The sequence below is a fragment of the Lepisosteus platostomus genome, chromosome 4 (genome assembly GCF_059453375.1).
Source record: "Lepisosteus platostomus isolate fLepPlt1 chromosome 4, fLepPlt1.hap1, whole genome shotgun sequence".
NCBI lineage: Eukaryota > Metazoa > Chordata > Actinopteri > Semionotiformes > Lepisosteidae > Lepisosteus > Lepisosteus platostomus.
In genome coordinates, this window is record NC_142614.1 from 33030989 (window position 1) to 33051600 (window position 20612).

At 39.6% G+C, this 20612-nt stretch overlaps 2 protein-coding genes across 2 annotated transcripts in view; one reads left to right on the forward strand and one right to left on the reverse strand.

The window, feature by feature from the left end:
* Nucleotides 1–12268, reverse strand: part of plgrkt (plasminogen receptor, C-terminal lysine transmembrane protein) — a 56574-nt gene extending 44306 nt beyond the window's left edge. The window contains exon 1 of the mRNA XM_088629417.1: nucleotides 12110–12268. The gene's annotated coding sequence lies outside the window, so the exon portion shown is untranslated. The remainder of the gene's footprint in view (nucleotides 1–12109) is intronic.
* LOC148673127 (uncharacterized) lies at nucleotides 719–7578 on the forward strand. The gene is made up of 11 exons (XM_088629416.1): nucleotides 719–805; nucleotides 1198–3947; nucleotides 4171–4305; nucleotides 4424–4558; nucleotides 4808–4873; nucleotides 5346–5437; nucleotides 5559–5685; nucleotides 5780–5900; nucleotides 6433–6491; nucleotides 6599–6713; nucleotides 7279–7578. The coding sequence occupies exons 2-11, from the start codon at nucleotides 1959–1961 to the stop codon at nucleotides 7293–7295; spliced, it is 2856 nt and encodes a 951-aa protein (XP_088485542.1). The 5' UTR covers nucleotides 719–805; nucleotides 1198–1958; the 3' UTR covers nucleotides 7296–7578.
* Nucleotides 12269–20612: the final 8344 nt, after the last annotated feature.

A 20612-nucleotide genomic window follows, 5' to 3' on the forward strand; every position in this document is an offset into this window, starting at 1 on the left:
ACTTGTCTCTTTTTTTCTATGTACTTTTCAATAGCCACTGATGTTATTTACAACAGTTTTTTTTTTCAAAATTGCATCTTTTTGGACAAATTTTAAAGAATTGGCACAATAGGCGGAGGAGTGGCTCTGTGGCTCAGGATCTGCACCGGTGGCTGGAAGGTTGCTGGTTCACATCCCATGGTTGACAGAGGAATCCTACTCTGTTGAGCCCCTGAGTAAGGCCTTTAATCCCAGCTGCTCCAGGGGTGCTGTACAATGGCTGACCCTGTGCTCTGACTCCCAGCTTTTCTCCCTGTCTGTGTGTCTCATGGAGAGCAAGCTGAGGTATGCAGAATATGAAGTCCTAATGCAAGAAAATGTATATGGTCAATACAGTAATCAGATTTATTCCATGCTGAAAAGAGAAGAAAGAAAACACAATGTTTTGACCATGGAGCCTTCTTCAGTTATGATTTGATTTTTTACAATCATACCCACAAAAACTTTGCAATTTTTAAAAATCTTGCAAACACAACCCAGATATGTTGACTTCTTTAAAAACATTTTTTTAAAAGAAACACATACTTCTTTTCTAGTTTTTTTTTATGTGGTGGCTGCCAGGAATCCTCAGTGAAAAGGTATGCAGATCCTGTGCAGACGCAGGAGCAAGTAGTTATTGAGACAAGAGAACAATCCGAAACGTCAGGCAAGATCATAGTCGATCGGCGAAAGGTAGATCAAAATCCAGGAAGTACAGAGAGAAGCAAACAATCCGAAACAGAAGGCAAGGCCCAAGGTCGAGAGGCAAAAGGGAGATCAGTAACCAGTAAGCGAGATTTAGAGTAAACGCGAGGTAGAGCTCTCAAAGAGAAGACTCAATACCGAGGGTTTGGATGGTTAAAATTGTGCTGCTTGCCGCACAGTAGAGTGTGTGCTGATGGATTAACACGTGCGGCGGTGCTTGTTATAATTAACCCGCTGCTGGTAGTGGTTAGTTCTTTTGTGAGTTATTCTCCGCTAGCTGGTGGTTGTGACAGTGACAGAATGCTGTTTTGTGATTGATGCTATATCAAAATATAGGGCCCGTAAAATTAAACACAGAACTAAAACCATTTAATGGACTTGTACATCTGTTGCGCTCCTACACTATTAACATCCATTGGGCATTGAATTTCAATTATGTTTCCAGTCCATTCAGATATGTTCTCTATTTTTCAGATTGCTGGCAATGTCACATGTTAAAGGAGGACAGAGGAGTAGAAGGCCAGACCTGTGGTCAAGGGCTGGTGGAGTAGGGAATGTGATCAACGAATTTCTGAAGTTTTCTAAACTCGAAAAAAAAATTAGGTGGAATGACAGTATGTGGTCAACACTGTCAAACAGACTCCTTGGAGAGGAATGCCCCAGCAACAAGAAATGGTTATCAGTGATTTGGCATGAAGATAGAAAACAACTAAGAACCAAAGTGCTTAGGGCGCAGAAAGAGGAGAGTATTGGTAGGGATTCCAAACCAGATGACAGTACACAATCTATAGTCAATATTTCAAGTCAAAGTGAGGGACATAGTTTGGAAGGCAACACAGAGCTCAGAAGTTCATCAGAAGATACAGAAGATGCATGGGCAGCACACGGCAGCACAGACAGTGGTGACATGTTAGAGGGAGAAAAAATCTGTGTAGAATCAGAAAAAAAGCCTGAAGAGCACAGTGAATATTCCCAGGGGGCAAGCTCATCTGGGACATCACCTCAGGATAAAAGGGGATTAAGAAAGATTATGTCTGTGCCTAAAACTTTCCAAGTATGTTTAAAGGCTGAACAATGGAGAAAAATAGCACCTCTAAAAGGTACATCTAAACTAAGACGACCATGGACCCAGATCTTATATAACGAGTTCAGGAAGATAAATCCTTGTTGCCCAATAGCCTTCAAATACCAATACATCAGGAAAGAGAACAGCAGAAAAAAAAAAAAACTTTCTGATGATAAAAGCAGTCTGTACCTTCAGGTCCTGCAATGTAAAATACATTATGACAACAAGACACAAACCAATGGGCAATGATGACATCACAATTGATGTTGTACGAGCAGGGCAAATACAGCACAGTAAAAGGGAAACAAAATTTCGACAAGCACGTCAGCCTTATCGTCGAAAGATTGCCCGTGCCCTCACAAAAGGAATCAGCAATGTGTACTACAGGAACCTGAGCAGAACACCGCTTGCTGAAATTGCAGCAGGCAATTTATCTAAACCACTAACACAGAATGTCCTGAAAGTCATTTCATCAGAGTTCAGGAACAGTAAACGCATTCACTATGATCCAGTGTTTGAATTACATATGGCACAAAAATATATGAAAGCATGCGACTTCGACATTGTCCATTTCCCAGGATATATACAGATTTTGCAGTTAGACACATTTGCTGCCTATCTTTACACAGAACAGAGTATGCGAATTCTTATTGCCCATCTAAAGATGAAGGAGAAAGTCAGCCTTTACCTGGATGCAACAGGAGGGGTAGTCAGAAAAATTCCATCGGAGAACAAAAGAATTTTGTACTACAGTCTTACGTTACCTGGAGGTGGAAAAAGAAAGCCTCCATTACCAGTGTCTGAAATGTTGACAACTGACCACACCATTGTCAGTATAGAACGTTGGCTACGGAAATTCATGTTTGACATCTCAACATGTACTACCAAGAGAGTGCAGCATGTAGAAACTGACTACAGCTGGGCCCTGATTCACAGTGTTCTTTTTGCCTTCAATGGGGACACCATCCATGCATACTTAAATCGTGCAATGAAAGTCTGCCAAGGCAAACTTAAGTACACAGAACTTCAGATGTTCACTGTTCTGCACCTTTGCTCTGCCCATGTCATAAAGGCTGTCTCTCAAGCAATTAGTAAAAAAACAACAGACAAAGGACTGCGAGACTTTGCAACATTTTCCTTTGCCATCCTGCAAAACAGCACAACTTTGAGTGTCGCCAGAAATGTTTTCAAACACATGTGTATTGTACTCTCAAGCAGGAGGTTCACAAATGAAGTCCAATCTAGTGTCTGCCTCCTTAACGCTTACATTTCTCAAACAACCACACCAGACCAGATGGAAAAGGAAGCAGAAGTCAAAGACACAGATGAGGTACTGTACCCAAAAATGAGAGGCAGCCTGGGCCGCTCTCCTTTCGCTGTGGAGTTCAAAGGTATTTATGAAGACAGCATATCAGCTCAAGGACATGATGACTATGGGACACAACACAATGTGAACCCCTATTTCTGTGAAGACATAATAAGATTTCTGTTGCAAAGATACATGGCACTATTTCCACTGTGGAGTGGAATTTTGTTGGGTGACCTGGCAAGATATGCTTCAGACAGCAAAAAAGACATATCAATGTCAGAGGTAGCACAAACAAGAGCCACTAATTGTCATGTTGAGACCTGGTTTGGCATTGTCAAGCATTCAATACTTCAGCACAGGAGGAAACTGAGGCCAGCAGAGTTTATTACGATAATGAGACAATCCCTCCAAGGCCGGTACAGAGAACATATAATCCAAAATGCTCTCCCCAAAAAGGTTTTGACGGCTCCATTGATCACCACTAAGACACGTCATGAACATGCACAGGAACAATGGGCAAAGAGAGCACCAGGTGTAGGCAAAGAAACAAAAAATAAATTCTACAGCGCACCACAGAAAATTCCAATCCCCAAAAAAATGAGAACACAGGAAAAAAAAGTTAGCAATAGAAATATTGAAACAAATGAAAAATCGCCAGATGACAGCAACGGCCTGCAAGTACAGCAGGGGAAAGCAGGAACCACAGAATATAAAGAATGGCAGCACAAAGAAGAAAGGAAAGTGTCACCCAAGCAAGCTGCCGTGGGCATGGCTGAAGTGATCACACCACACTGTGATGCACGCCCCATCTCAAAACTTATAAAAGAGAAAACAGATTTCAAAAAGAAGGTAGGATTTGTATTTCAAATATTTCTCTGTGTGGACATTCACTTCTTTTTCAGAGCTTATGAATGTCATCTTCTACTACTGTAGGTGTTCTTTGTCGTTTCTCTCTAACTTGTTATACTTGTTGACATACTTGTGTTATACTTGTGGTGTGTAATCTCAATTTTCATTATGTTAGGTCCAGTGATCTCTTGTGTATGCTTTTGGCTTGGTAAATCTTTTTTAGGTACACGCCCTTTGGAACATCAATCCGAGTGAATTAGTGGTTGCAGTTTTGCCATCCATGCACAGTGCAGACACATATATTCTCAGACACTCGGAGTTTGTGTCTCTGAAACCAGATGAGTGGCTCATAGGCGAGGTAAGATGAAAGTGTTTGATTGCATGCATTTGTTAAGGTTTCTGAGCTTTTGTGTAATCAAATGTGTGTGAGTGCGTGAAATCACATCTTCTTCAATTGTGTTTGCTTTTTCCATAAGACCATTGAGTGTTACTTTCAAGTAGCGAAAGAATCCATGGACTTGGGGAAGAAGGTTTTCCTAATGAACCACTACACAACTGGTGTAATCATGAGTGGGAATAGAGAGCGCATGGCTAGACAACGTTTGTCCAAGGTAAGGACATCAAACACAAATGTTGATGGATTACATTAGTGAGGGGGCAAACATGGTTTTTCACTAACTGATGATTGTTTTATCAATAGAGAAACAAGGAGAGCTACAAGCAATCAAAACAGGTCACAACTGTGCCCATGGTGCTGCCTAAAGAAACTACCTTTATAGTCAGAAATCAAAATTCAAAGGTAGCACACCATCCCTGTGAGGCAGCCTGTTGTACTAATCTTGTCATTCTTTTCATTACAGGTCAACTTTGAAAACTATGAAGCCATTATTAGCTTTTTTAACACTGGTGTCCACTGGAAATTGTTGGTAAGTGTGGTGCAGGTAATCCAAAACAGCGTAGGTTTATAATTACACCTGGAACCATTACAGTTCAAGTGATTATCCTTGTTGCATCTAAAAAAATTACAAAGTCTCAATGTATGTGTTCCTCTCCTGTTAAAAAAGGTGGACATTGATAGTGAGTGTCCAAGGCAATGGTGACAGTGCACTTTTCCTAAATTATTATTGTGAATACTGCTGTGTAATGAACAGACAACCAAACAAGTCAAAGTGTCATGTAGGAAAAAAAGTACTGTTAGGTCATTTCCTGACTGTCTTTGCCGAGGTTTGCAAAATATTAAATGTTAAATAATATATAAATATAAATATTATATATATAAAATATTCAAATATTAAAAACCTTTGTTTAAACAACATAAAACTCCTGAAACTGCCTGTGTGTCTGGCCCCACATTAAATGCAACTTCATGTCTGATGATGGGCCCTTTGTTTCTTGCAGTATCTGTATGCTCCATCCCAGAAAGTCTTTGTGGTCGACCCTATGGGGAGTGATGAGATGGGAGACTCCACTGCAGCGGCAAAAAGGTTCAGGTAAGAAATCAAGCATTAGTTTCGTGGTGAAATTCTGCAGGGGCACACATACATTTCAGGTTCAAGTTCAGCATGACAAATATTTCCTCATTTATCAATAACCTATTGTTTTGATTCACAGGGACTTTTTTAAGATGCGAAGGAATGTCCTAGGAAAAGAAGACTGGTTGAATATCAACTGGCACCCAAGCGTGATTGGTCACACCAGGCAAGCAGATGCCTCAAGCTGTGGGGTCTTTGTGATGCAGGTCAGCATAACCTTTCCACGCCTAAATTTTGGACTTAAAACTATTGTATGAGAGATTTTTAGGGAAATAATTGAAACAAACTTTTGTCTGTTAGATGGGCGCAGACATCATTAACAATTTCCCGGATATTCCAACATATATCGAAATAAACAGCAGTGCCAAAGAAATGAGAAAGTTGCGGGAAGACCTGTCAATCAGAATTCTTGAGGCTTCAGGTATTGTACCATTTGATCCTCATTGCCTACGTTTCTTGGTGTATATTATTTTCCTGAAGCATGTTCTCTCTCTGTAACAAGTCTGGATGAAAAAGATTCTCAATTTATTTATATGCAGAACTCATTTGGGTATTCTTTTTGTACTATATAACACAGTGATGAAAAGTTAATTAAATCACATTTCACACAGTTAAAATTCAATGACACTTTGGCCTTCGTCGTGGTTGACACAACCATTGTCTGGGAAAAGTGTGGGTCTAAATTGCCCATAGTGAAGCAAAGCAAACTGAAACATGATAGCTGTGTTATCATGTGCCCCCTTAAAATCATAGCAACACACGCTGACGCAAAAAAGGGTAACAGGTGTTGACAGGAGTATTCTGAGACATGACAATGTGCGGTTTAAGAAGCAGTAGAACACCTAATCAGGAAAGTGCATACGAAAAGGTCTCTATCAAACTGTCTTCAATTATGCAACAATGATCTGTAGATAACATTGGAAAAATCAGTCTATTTGGCATGTTTATTATAGCTCCTCTCCAGGACATGTGCCTGATGTGTGGAGAAACACCAGTGCGGCAGACAAACTGGGTAAGTGAACATCATCTCTATCTGTATGTGTAATGTAAGCACATAATAACAAAACATGCCAGTGAAAGGTGATAGCTGAACTGATATAAGGTTTACTGTCCGTGTAGATTCAGTGTGACAGTTGTGAAAACTGGTTCCATGAATTGTGCATCTCAAAAGAAGAGTATGAAAGCGCAAAGAATGAAGTAACATGGATATGTACATTTTGCCAACCCCAGTTTGGTGAGTATGCTCTGCATGCAAACTATCACTATGAAAGGGTTTTTTAAGCAGGACATGTAGTTTTAGATTCAGCAGAAACATACAGTAGGATGACATATTTCAGTGGACGTTATAATTGTTTGTTATTGTTAAGAAGTTTGGATTGCAGGCTTGTCTTCTGGCATTAATGGTTCTATAAATTAGAGATAACTTTTCAAAAAACACACCAAAGAAGGCACACATAAAAGATTACTGATAATCTGTGCAATTTATTACATGACACAGGCATCTCAAAGATAGAATTACTGTGTCAGATTAATGATTAGACATGGATGCATCAAATCACTTACTAGGTTTCTTTCCAATAGTATAGAAACAAAGACACAACCATGAACACCTAAAAGAGCTTGCCATTTAGCACAGAAACAATATAACGTCTTGCTGTAAAAACACAAAGTAAGAAAAAAGGAGTTTGATTAAGAGAGATCTGGAAAATTGTGCAAATACCTAGATCTTGATTTGTGACCCATTTATACTCCTTGGATCCTTTGCAGTTCGTAACCCTTCTTACGGTTTTATATTTCAGGCACTGTTGATGAGTGAGCATCCACCCCCTACTCCCGAGCATTACATAAAAGACATGCTGGAAACTCAAGAAGACTGTCAACGTGTTCTCAGCAGAATTCACCCCCAAAAGACACGTAAGTACAAGTTTCAATATCCCCCCAAAAATTTTATCTTGGGTAAGAGTAAACTTTCGTACACTTTGCCAAACAATAATGAAAAACACTAGAACACAAAATCACTAGAAACCATTTGTTATCTATTGCCAGAAACCAAACAAAGTCTGTATGAAAACAGTAAAAAAGTTAATCATGACACAACACAGTCCCTTTTAAATATGATCACTACACACTGTTAACATCACTGTAGTAGTGCAAAGAAATGTAAAACGACAGTATGTCACCATGACATGATTTATGTGAAAGATTTCCAGATAAAATTGTATCCATCCTAGTAAGATAGATTAATCAAGAAATTCCACTCCGTTGTGAGAAAGATCAAAGAAAAATGGCTTCTATCAAATAGAAGTGTATCTAGGGTGATTCCTTTTTATTAGGTTTCCAAAACAGTACTCTATCTACCTTCAGACAGGGCACAGTGCTAAAAGGATTCTAACCGGAACAATAAAACACAATTGCATCATCGAAGTCCGAACCCCACTGGCTTTCAATATCGTACCATGTACATCTCCAGGAGTGGAGACTCATGAAAAAGAACAGCCTAGACACCAAAGTGATACTTTTCTTACAGTAAGGTTAAGGTAGTTGTAGGATGCTGTCTAGATCAATGAACAGATTATGTTAACAATAGCAAGCACGTAGCAGAGCATTTAGGCACACAGCCCCTAAATTGTGGAAATATATGTCAGACCTTTTTAAGGATGCCCCATACCTATAAGCATATTTAACAATGCTGTAGTCTTCTACATCGTCTCTGTAGTCTTCTTTATCCCAAGTGATCTAATTCTTTAGGAGGTGCAGAAACATAGATATCAAGTGGGTAAGTAGACAACCACGTTGCAATTGTTTTTTCTGTGTCTAACCCTTTTTTTTTCTCCACACCATGCCTGCCACTGTTCTCTCTTCGGTGCCTTTGGTTGATATTGAGCTCCGTCCCCCATGACAAGGGATCCTCCTGGATTTCTGAAGCAAGGAACCCAGCCTACAAAACTCAAGATCCTGTACTGCTCAACCCAGTGGATGGGACACACTCAACATTAACATCTAGTCTCACATAATATATGAAATAGAATTCACCGTGTCAATCTGCATGGTTGTGCATGTGAACTGTTTCTAGTAACTATTTGTCATACACAACCAGGACCTGGAGGGGAGGTCAACCATCAGGCCTTGGACCCCCAGAGATTTTTTTTCTCCTTTGGAGTTTTTTGTTTTTCTCTCCTTCGTGCCTGATGGTTACACAGTCACATCATCAAGACTGCATACCACACCTTCATTGTGATTACAGATATAGCTTATTTAAAATGTGAAATTAGGAAAAAACTAAACGAAACATGGGAAATAAAAAGAATGTAAAATCTAAAATTTTCAGATGTTGTGATGAAGCTTTTGACTCATGAATAGCACCCACCTGTCCCAGTGTATTACCTGTAGTGTTATCTTCAGAAACTCATTACAAAATAAAGACAGGGGCCACAGCCACAGTAAGGTTGTATGAGGTTCGGGGGCCTGTCTGGTGTGTAAAACACTTGGTTTCAGCAGAGTGGGTGCTGTATTTGAAATGCTATTGAGCCATGAAGACGACCCACCCGTCCCAGTGTATTACCTGTAGTGTAATCTTCAGAAAATCATAAAAAATTAAAGAAAGGGGCCACAGCTACAGTAAGGTTGTATGAGGTTCGGGGGCCTGTCTGGTGTGTAAAACACTTGGTTTCAGCAGAGTGGGTGCTGTATTTGAAATGCTATTGAGCCATGAAGACGACCCACCCGTCCCAGTGTATTACCTGTAGTGTAATCTTCAGAAAATCATAAAAAATTAAAGAAAGGGGCCACAGCTACAGTAAGGTTGTATGAGGTTTGGGGGCCTGTCTGGTGTGTAAAACACTTGGTTTCAGCAGAGTGGGTGCTGTATTTGAAATGCTATTGAGCCATGAAGACGACCCACCTGTCCCAGTGTATTACCTGTAGTGTTATCTTCAGAAACTCATTACAAAATAAAGACAGGGGCCACAGCTACAGTAAGGTTGTATGAGGTTCGGGGGCCTGTCTGGTGTGTAAAACACTTGGTTTCAGCAGAGTGGGTGCTGTATTTGAAATGCTATTGAGCCATGAAGACGACCCACCCGTCCCAGTGTATTACCTGTAGTGTAATCTTCAGAAAATCATAAAAAATTAAAGAAAGGGGCCACAGCTACAGTAAGGTTGTATGAGGTTCGGGGGCCTGTCTGGTGTGTAAAACACTTGGTTTCAGCAGAGTGGGTGCTGTATTTGAAATGCTATTGAGCCATGAAGACGACCCACCCGTCCCAGTGTATTACCTGTAGTGTAATCTTCAGAAAATCATAAAAAATTAAAGAAAGGGGCCACAGCTACAGTAAGGTTGTATGAGGTTTGGGGGCCTGTCTGGTGTGTAAAACACTTGGTTTCAGCAGAGTGGGTGCTGTATTTGAAATGCTATTGAGCCATGAAGACGACCCACCCGTCCCAGTGTATTACCTGTAGTGTAATCTTCAGAAACTCATTACAAAATAAAGACAGGGGCCACAGCTACAGTAAGGTTGTATGAGGTTCGGGGGCCTGTCTGGTGTGTAAAACACTTGGTTTCAGCAGAGTGGGTGCTGTATTTGAAATGCTATTGAGCCATGAAGACGACCCACCTGTCCCAGTGTATTACCTGTAGTGTTATCTTCAGAAACTCATTACAAAATAAAGACAGGGGCCACAGCTACAGTAAGGTTGTATGAGGTTTGGGGGCCTGTCTGGTGTGTAAAACACTTGGTTTCAGCAGAGTGGGTGCTGTATTTGAAATGCTATTGAGCCATGAAGACGACCCACCTGTCCCAGTGTATTACCTGTAGTGTTATCTTCAGAAACTCATTACAAAATAAAGACAGGGGCCACAGCTACAGTAAGGTTGTATGAGGTTCGGGGGCCTGTCTGGTGTGTAAAACACTTGGTTTCAGCAGAGTGGGTGCTGTATTTGAAATGCTATTGAGCCATGAAGACGACCCACCCGTCCCAGTGTATTACCTGTAGTGTAATCTTCAGAAAATCATAAAAAATTAAAGAAAGGGGCCACAGCTACAGTAAGGTTGTATGAGGTTTGGGGGCCTGTCTGGTGTGTAAAACACTTGGTTTCAGCAGAGTGGGTGCTGTATTTGAAATGCTATTGAGCCATGAAGACGACCCACCTGTCCCAGTGTATTACCTGTAGTGTTATCTTCAGAAACTCATTACAAAATAAAGACAGGGGCCACAGCCACAGTAAGGTTGTATGAGGTTCGGGGGCCTGTCTGGTGTGTAAAACACTTGGTTTCAGCAGTGTGGGTGCTGTATTTGAAATGCTATTGAGCCATGAAGACAACCCACCCATCCCACCTGTAGTGTTATCTTCAGAAAATCCTAAAAAATATAAAGAAAGGTTCCACAACCCAAAATAAAGCTGGGAAAAGTCAGAGGACCCGCTTAGTGTGCAAAACACTTGCAGCATTGTGGGTGCTGTGGTTTAAATGCTATGGGTTTGTGAACAGAATACCCCTATCCCAGTGCATTGTGCCATATTAAATAAAAGCATGAGAAAAAGAGATTCAGAATGCAAAGCTGTGTCAGTGTTCTGTGTAAAAAATCGGTTTGAACATCATGGGAGCTGTTTTTAATAAGATGCTGAGTAAAGAATATTTTAATCTTCCTGCTGTCAGTAGTATTTTCAATATAGTTGACCCTTACCTGAATGAAAACAGGACGTAAAGGAAGGGTTTCAGAAGTCAAACAAAGCTTTATTCCCGTGCTTACAGTCTGGGTAATGGGAGACTGCGCTGTTCTGCTTCCTATGGTCATATACGGGTTTTTCGCACGAAGCGATTTGAACAGTATTTCTCGCGTTGTGAACGTGTGCACACAGCGGTCCCCCGGGTTCCAGTTCGTGCGTAATTACGCATCGATGAAAAACCGGAGGTTTAAAAAAAGATAATTAGCTCACTGATAGTTTGATGTAAAGAGTGTGGAAATATCTACAAGTCGTGGTCTTTAAAATGCATTTGGTTTGACGGCGTTCTGTGCTTCCATTGCGAAGATATGGACAAAAGAATATTCGTGCTTGGTCAAAAAAATGTCATAAAAACGAAAAAGTAAAGGCTGAGAAAGCATCCACAATGTATTTTATACACAAAACAAGCATTCTCGCAATTCTAAGAGGTTTCGTGAAAGCGCTACAGGCGTGCCAAAATCGTTTTCGAACTTCGAGCTAACTTTACCCCGGTCATATACGCCCAACCGATATGAAAATCAGCTTCACCTGTAATCAAGGGTGGTTTATTTTTTTTCCATTATGATTTATATACCTATAGCGTCTACAATAATTGGAGTCGTCCATATTTAAAGTCGTCATGTGCTTCGCTGCTCCACAGCACGTTTTTGTAAAAAGCTTTCTCGAGAACATGCTGGTGACATCATACTACCAATTCCACAATCCAGTCGGTGTTAAAGGCTACAGTAGATTTGTCACTCTTATGCTAATCCTGCGCTAAAACAATGCTCATATTATATTGCATTGAAACGCCAGCACTGCCGAAAAATATTTATGGGAAAAAAAGACATGAACTGCCTAAAAATACTGACGGAGACATTATTTTTTTAAATCACCGTGCGCTGTAGTTTATGTGAATGAGAACGTACCTTATTCTTTTGACGTTTTAGGTCTCTGTAGTTTATCCAAAAAAAACAAACCCCAGAATATAATATTAAGTTGTTTTTAACGTAGTCTTGCACAGTACAAAAGAACTGACCCGGGTTACCTCCACGGTTATTCAGTAAAGAGCTCATTAGAGATTCTGTAAGTGGGTCAGACATATACTTACACGGAGTTTAAAATAGCAACATGTTGCCACACTTATGCGTTGCGTGCAGTCATGATTGTGAGCTTACTAAAGCACATAACTAAAAATAAACATTTAACTACAGTATGCTCACAGCCTCATCTCTAACTTTCTCATCTGAGAAAACAAACATCCCATTTTGTTCCTGCTCCAGGACAATAAGTGAGATAAATCTATAATTACAGCCCTTTGTCCAACAGCAATATAGACAAAGTGCTTTACAACCAGGTAGAGGTAAGGAAGGTAAAACCATCTTAAAATTCTACAAGTCCTTGAAGTTACTGGATACTAGCCACGAAGCAGCAGTTTTTCTGTATTCAAAGACCCTTTATGGCTCTCCTGTATGCCCTAGGGAACTGTGTCTCTAAACCTGAATCTGGCTTTTGTGACCTAATTATGAGCATCATTGCTAGAGACTATGTAAAATCTAACTTCAGTGTCAAGATTTGGTACAGGCCACAGTCCCAGTGCAGTGTTATGGATTGAAAAAAGTTGGTGGTATGAAGATATTTTCAGTAGCATGGTCACGAACTTAGATGCTTTGTGCCTATATATAAAATAAAGTTCACATAAAGTATAAATTGCGTATTTTACACATAAAAAACAGTTTACAATGTTTAACATTTTTATTCATTTTATTTATCTTGTTGATCTTATGTTAATCTTGTGCACTAGGTTAAATCCAGGTGGATGCTGCACATTGCTTGTGATGGAGGGGAGTCCCCATTACCTGTAAAGCGCTTTGAGTGGAGTGTCCAGAAAAGTGCTATATAAGTGTAAGCAATTATTTATTATTATTATAATGATTATAATTACTGTATTATAATTATAATTATTATTATTATTATTATTATTATTATTATTATTATTATTATTATTATTGTTGTTGTTATTATTAAATGGGATAATAATTAAAACACACAATAGTGTCCTTATTTTCACAAATCAGCACTTTCCTAAGGTGGGTAATATGGGGTGTTTTTTTTTTATTGATTAGGAATCAGTCATGAGCTTTTACACATAAAGTAATGAAAGTTTAAAATTAGTTATAAAAATGTACTGATGAGCTATGGAAACCTACGGATGTTATTTATTCAATATAAACGAATTACCTTCTTAAACGGACGGATAACTGCAAGACTGAATTGTGATTTATACGGAATTAGTGGTCAGCATCGCCTTTAAACTCTGGAGGAGAGTCTGTTCAAATTAATACTCATTGCCTGTGAAAAACAGTTTGCTTTCTTCTGTATTAAGCATTTTAAGTGGGAAACAGAATCAGCTAAAAGCAAGGTCAAAGAGATCCTGCACAACAAAAATACCAAAAGAATGTTTATGGGTCAGAATTAGAGGTCAGAAAATCACAGTGAATGCTGTGTATGTGAGGCTGTTACAGTAACATCACCAAGGTGAAAAAGCTACCTCTTTTGTGGGCTATACAGACTCAGACAAGGTATGAACTGAATCACAGTCACGTTTCCGACATCTGTCTCACTCACCAAACAAATGAGCCTGGACTGCAAGTCATATGTTTGACACCCCTGATCACAATTTTATCTTCTCTCAACATGGCTCAAAATTGAGACCTAGCAAATATCAGTTTTTTCAGAACGTCGTTTTATTTGTGTCAGAATGAGAAACAACTGATCTGGTTAAAGTGGGGGCATTTGAAGAGACCAGAATTTGAAGAGCATGTGTACAGTAGGAGTGGAAGCTCGTTTCCTATTTTTTGGGGATACTATAATTGTTTTGTTAAAGTTATGCAAAGTTGGTGGAACCCCTGCACAATCTTTTGGTTGCAGTAGCTGAGACACATGCTCTGTATAGTCAGAACCTGCAAGTCAGGATAAAGACAGTGAAGAAGGTTTGTTAAATCTGAAAAAGGTCTTAGTTAGTTCTCCCATTTGAGACTTTGATTATGATCTGACCTTTGATCTTTACACAGGTGCCAATAATGTTGGGCCTTGGTCCTAACTAAAAACAAAGATGGTCAAGAATGGGTAATAGTCTGAGCTTGTCACGTCTTAAATCCTTCTGAGTGAAATGGTTCCAAATACGGCCCTTTTAAATTAATATTTTTGACTTTAAAATGGGTGATTTCAGAAATATTTTATGACCATCTTATCTTTTCATATTATAATCCCTTGTCTCACTTACAGTACATACAGCAGAACTGTATAATTTCCTGGGACACATCACACAAATACTACCAGTACCCAAATTTGCTTTGATGACTGGAGTTGTATGCATTCTCTGTATGATCTTAAGCTGATTAGTTTTCATCCTGGTACATTTATTTTCATAGTATTTTCTCAGACCTCTTCCCACATCTCCTACACTCACCTCATTCTCTCTGATTCTCCTCAGGCCTTTAGTAGTGGTACTAGAGTAGTTCTTCAGTATATCATAATTGATCTGTTTTCTTTAGTGAGAAAAAAACATCCTTTAACAGATGAGAAATTGAAATATGTGATTAGTAAGTTTGTAGGTTTTTCTTTAAAAAGTCACTTATCTGCAAGTAGCAGAAAACATCTTGTCTAGGGATGTTGTACTTCTCAATAATCTGATTAAAGGACATCAGCATAGCACTATTTTACAAATTACTAGAATTAACAATCCCTTTGACACCCATAATGTAAAATCAAAATCCATCATGCATGCCTGGTAAGAAGTCAGGATTGTTAGTAATTGGAGTAAATGCAGAAGCTAGCCCTGGAAAAGAGTAAGGCCATGCAATGCAGTCAAATGCCTTCACGGCATCCAGAGAGAGCACAAAACCATCTATCGCTCACTTCTCAAATATCTGAATAACGTTAAGAAGCCTTCAGATGTTATTAGATTATTTGCAGCCACTAATAAAGTCAGCCTGATCTTCCTTGATTATCAAGGGTAGCAGCCCCTCAAGATTTGTGGCTAGTATTTTTGACAGAAACTTGAGGCCCACGTTTAAAAGTGCCATTGGCCTGTAAGAAACACATTCTTCTTACAGGACAATTTCCCTTCTTAAGAATCAAGCAGATATTGGCCTCTATCATCAATGACGGGAAACGTTTATTTTCAAATGAATTATTAAACATACAAACAATAACTATTATACAGACAACAATATCACAATTTGCATGATCTATAAATGAGGGAGAAAGAAAGGGTAAAATAAACATAGAACATGTGATTATCTCAATCTTTGCAGTAGTCCCTAGATTACACACAGACCTGTCATCCAGCAGTTCTCAGAGAGTCCAGTGGGTACACAGAGCAGCACTAAGCAGTTGTTTATTCCAGCAAGTCGATGAATTCCATAGATATAGCAAGACTGTCGAACACTTTAGTGGACCCGCTGTGAGTGCTCTTTAGTTAGGCTGGGTAGAGCTGCGAGTAAACTGTGCCTTCATCAGATCTTTTGCTCCTTTGTTGCTGCTGAAAAGTCCTGAAAGATCATACTGTTTGAGTCCTCAATACCTCAATCACTTAATGCTTTTCTACGCAGTTGAGCTATCTGATGACAATACTGTAGGTAGTGGCTGTTGGTCTGAACCTGGCTTGGGGGCTAGCGTGCAGTGGGTTCTCTTAATCTGAATGCAATGTAATTTGGCTTCAGTTCAGGAACATACGCTGCCAAATCTCAAAAACCTTGATTGGGTTTCCTCTGTGTTCTCTGGGTATGGGGATATACAACAACCTGTACTGTATATTCTTTCTTTCTCCCTCTATTTTCCAGATGGTCAATAAGATCGACCATTTCCTGCACCTGTTTTTCCAGTGCTTGTAGCCGAGCCTTAGCCGAGTCAGCTTCTTCCACAGTTATAATCCTTTGCTCTGCTTCCATAGCTTGTTTTTTAGCATGGGTTTGAAGTGCTTGTGATAACAGCGTGAGTCTTGCATCATTTTTTGCAGTAATCTAACGGATTAACTCCAAGAATCTTCAGAAATATTATAGTGACTTTGACCGGACGAAAAAAAACCCCCAACAAATCCGTATGCAATCTAAAGTCCAGAAGAACCGCGTCACAAAGCCAAAAAAAAAGTAAAATATCCAAAATGCGATCGGAGATGGCAGTATTAAAGTTAAAAGTTCTTAACTTGAAGATTTTACTTGTGGCGAACAAGTAACGAATTGCACTACAGTACGTTTTGTCTCAAGGTAATATTGATAAAAACATATATCCTAAAGTTATAAAAATAATCAGTCAGATAATGATGCTCATACTACTGAATACATGAAATGCTAAAGCAGTGTAGTAAACTCACGGTGCAGTCCCTTTGCGAACAGCGAATCATCCAAATGAAATGTCCAAACGGCAAAACACGGTGCTGAAGTTTTTGTCCGTGAAGACCACACACACAAAAAAAACCGCCGCTGACACCAAATATATGTAAAATCCTGGGTTCGGAATAGTTTTTCAGGCATTCAAGTGAAGGACAACAGAGCTTTCACTAGCCGATTAAGCCAGAAGAAGACAAAGAATCAAAATAACGGACAGCGCGAGCCAGTATTCTCTTCTCAACCGTCCATACCACACTTTTCCCTGGGTCAGAGATTAAATAAAACTTCACTCGCAAAAAACAAATTACCACACACTGAACACTGAACATGTTTACCCAAATATGTCTCACAATATCAATGAAATGGTGTGGGAGTTGAGCCTAAGATAATGGCACTAAGCTGTGATCTTGAATTGATGATCCAGTTTTTAAGAGATATCCACCTAACAAAGCAAAGAAGGTTCCGACAAGCAACAAGAAGCTTGTTTTGTTGCTGTTTTTTTCTGGATCAGCATAGCTTTGGGTATCAAGGCCTATTGTGCTACTTGTTTGAGGTGTTGTCTGTGGAAAGATCCACCCCAGCAGTCCAAAGCACCTTTTCTTTGAATCCTTTCTTAAATTGAACTGTTCATCAGGTGAATGTCTCCAAGTCTGCACACTGCCTACCAGAGATCATAAGGTCCAAACTACTGCAAACATCTTATGAAAATATGTTCATCATCCCTTTGATTGCATACAACAATTTCACTAAGACTGGGGTCCTTGAATCCAGAGTTGTAAAGGAGATGTGTAGGCTTTATGGAGCTGCAAAAATTCACACTATTACCTATCATGCTTATGCGAAAGTTTTAATCAAACTTTGCTTAAGATTTTAGGCCCACTGGACTCAGAAAGCATATCCATATATACAATAACATGGTACTGTACTTGTCTCAATAGGTTTTACCTATTTTACATTTGGAAGACATGCTAGGCTACTCATGGATCTTGTCAGCTGAAGAATGTAGTCTGAACAAATGGTGATTAATGGGACCCTATGCACCAGTGTGTCAGCCTACTTTAGATGCACTGTACCTGTTTATTACAACCTGTTTCCATTAGACAAGAAAATGAGGATGGGGGGGACAAGTATGACATTATTAACCTCTTCATCCATGTCCTTTCCCTTTTATAGAGAATGCTGAGCCAGTAACTAATGAGGTTCCTACTTAAATGGTATCATGACTTTCTTGAGCTATCATCTTATGATCCACAGATACCTGTGGGACGGGGATGCTATACTGTAAACAAGCGCCGTCCTTCCAATGAGACGTAAAACTGAGGTCCTGACTCTCTGTGGTCATTAACAATCCCAGAGTGTTTCTCGAAAAGAGGAGGGGTGTAACCCCGGCATCCTAGCCAAATTTCCCATTGGCCCCTACCAATCATGGCCTCCTAATAATCCCCATCTATGGATTGGCTTCATTACTCTGCTCTCCTCCCCACTGATTTCTGATGTGTGGTGAGCGTTCTGGCGCACTATGGCTGTCGTCGGAGATATTGGTTTGCACTCATGTAATGTTTCCAGTTTTTGTTAAATTCTGACTAATACTTTTTACTGGAGAAAATAAATCTTGTGGATTTGAATGCCATTTTCCTTCTGTCATTGGCACATGGTTACTCTTCCGGTTGAAGATTCCTGTGTTTTTCGGAAATTAAAGAGGAAGTGCAATTGTATTTTTATATTTTGCATTTCAAACTACAATGAAAGAAACATATACACAGTAATGTGTAAAAACTCCAATTTACGTCACAAAATGCACAAAATTTCCAGGTTCGCGCAAAGCCATATTCTATGATTCAGAATGAGACAACCAAACCTTCGGTGACGTGAACTGCATCATCAGCAAACTTAATGATGTGTCTGTCCTCAGAAAGGCTTCTACAGCTATCTGTATAAGGAATGTACAGGATGGGGGCATACCACACAGTCTGGGGAGATCCAGTGGAAGAACAAAGGTGCTCTGATATGAAACCATTTACCCTCACACTCTGTGATCTGGTGGTCAAAAAGTCTAAGATCCAGCCTAAAATATTGAAAGGCTAATTTAAAATTTGAGAGTAATCTCCCTACAAACAATATAAATAACAATGCAATATAAATAATGGTCTTTGTAGTTCTTGGTTTCCCCATGTTTATATGTTAATAATAATAATTGCTTACACTTATATACCGCTTTTCTGGACACTCCACTCAAAGCGCTTTACAGGTAATGGGGATTCCCCTCCCCCACCACCAATGTGCAGCATCCACCTGGATGATGCGATGCCAGCCATAGTGCACCAGAACGCTCACCACACATCAGTTATCAGTGGGGAGGAGAGTAATGAAGCCAATTCATAGATGGAGATTATTAGGGGGCCATGATTGATATGGGCCAATGGGAAATTTGGCCAGGACACCGGGGTTACACCATTACTCTTTTCAAAAAACGCCCTGGGATTTTTAATGACCACAGAGAGTCAGGACCTCGGTTTTACATCTCATCCGAAGGACAGCGGCTGTTTACAGTATAGTGTCCCCGTCACTATACTGGAGCATTAGGACCCACGTGGACCGCAGGGTGAGCACCCCCTGCTGGCCCCACTAACACCTCTTCCAGCGGCAACCTTAGTTTTTCCCAGGAGGTCTCCCATCCAGGTACTGACCAGGCTCACAACTGCTTAGCTTCAGTGGGTTGGCAGTTGTGAGTTGCAGAGTGATATGGCTGCTGGCTATGTTCTCCTAATGTTTGCGTGGGTTACCTGTGAGTGCTCCGTTTTCCTCCCACAGTTCAGAGACGTACTGGTGGGTTAATTGGTGGGATGTGGAAAAATTGGCCCTTGTGTGAATGTGCTCGTCTGTATTAGTGTCCATCTGCCCTGCGATGACCTGGCGTTCTGTCCATTGTATATCCCACCATGCACCCATTGCATGCCAGGATAGGCTCCGGCTCCCCCAGAACCCTGTATTGAATATTGAATGACAAAAGTGGTTAGAAAATGGAAGGATGTCCAGGAATGGTACATGGTAATGGTAATCCTGGTACTAGTCAGATACAAATAAACCAAGTCCACTACGAGCCTGAAATAATACCCGTGTATCGAACATTAACTTCAGCCAGTACAGGAGTGCATAGTGGATCCAAGCTTTACAGTCTGTACAGGTGCTGGGGTTCCCAACCCTAGTCACCATGAATAACACCTTGTCTGTTTGTTTTCATTCCAGCTCTTGGGAACCACTGGTACAAGGAACAGTTTCGTAAAACAGAACTGCGAACCACTGAGGTAAACTATTAGCTAACATACTGAAGCAGTATCAGCATGAATATTTACATTAGCAGCATTAAAATAAAGGAGAATGCTTAAAAAGTTGAACCACAAAAAAGATGTACAGTATAAACAAATAATGGTGTCTGTTCAGACATTTCAAATAACATTAAATAAAGTATTAAAATTGTATGTTTAATATGTTTGAGTTTGAAATATATTTTAGAGTATTTAAAATATTAAAGTATGCCGTTTAATGAGTAGAATAGCATATCAAAAGTTCACAAGGTACAGTACTTTGATTTTTAATAGCTGCATAGCTTTAATTCTGTGTTCTGGTGTATTTCATTCAGTTCTTATTGTTAATGTGTAAAAGTAATTATTTATTAAAAATTCATATTACAGTATTGTATGTTATCGAGTTCTTAGAATTAAAAGGAAAGTGTATTGGAATTGATTACTGGTTGAGGTTACATAAGCGATAGATGGCGCTGTCTACCTAACGCATCTTAAAAATAAAAGGTTTATTTTTTCATGATCTTTTTAGTGTAATTGTAAAGGTCTGTATGTATATTGGAACTTTTGATTTTTTATCGGGATCACCTGCAATATACAAATAAAAGTAAATATTACAGTGTAATAATCAAAGAGGTCATTTATTTTTTTCAAAGGTGGAATTTATTGTACTTAAAATGTAGTGGAAACTGACACAAAATGCTTCTTCATTTGTAAATGTAGGCAGTGTTGGTTAG

Excerpts from the sequence above, each read along its gene's own strand:
- LOC148673127 (XM_088629416.1), top strand. The coding sequence starts at position 1,959 with ATGATAAAAGCAGTCTGTACCTTCAGGTCCTGCAATGTAAAATACATT. Across the intron at positions 3,948-4,170 it reads AAACAGATTTCAAAAAGAAG|GTACACGCCCTTTGGAACAT; the intron begins GTAGGATTTGTA and ends AATCTTTTTTAG. Across the intron at positions 5,901-6,432 it reads CAGAATTCTTGAGGCTTCAG|CTCCTCTCCAGGACATGTGC; the intron begins GTATTGTACCAT and ends TGTTTATTATAG.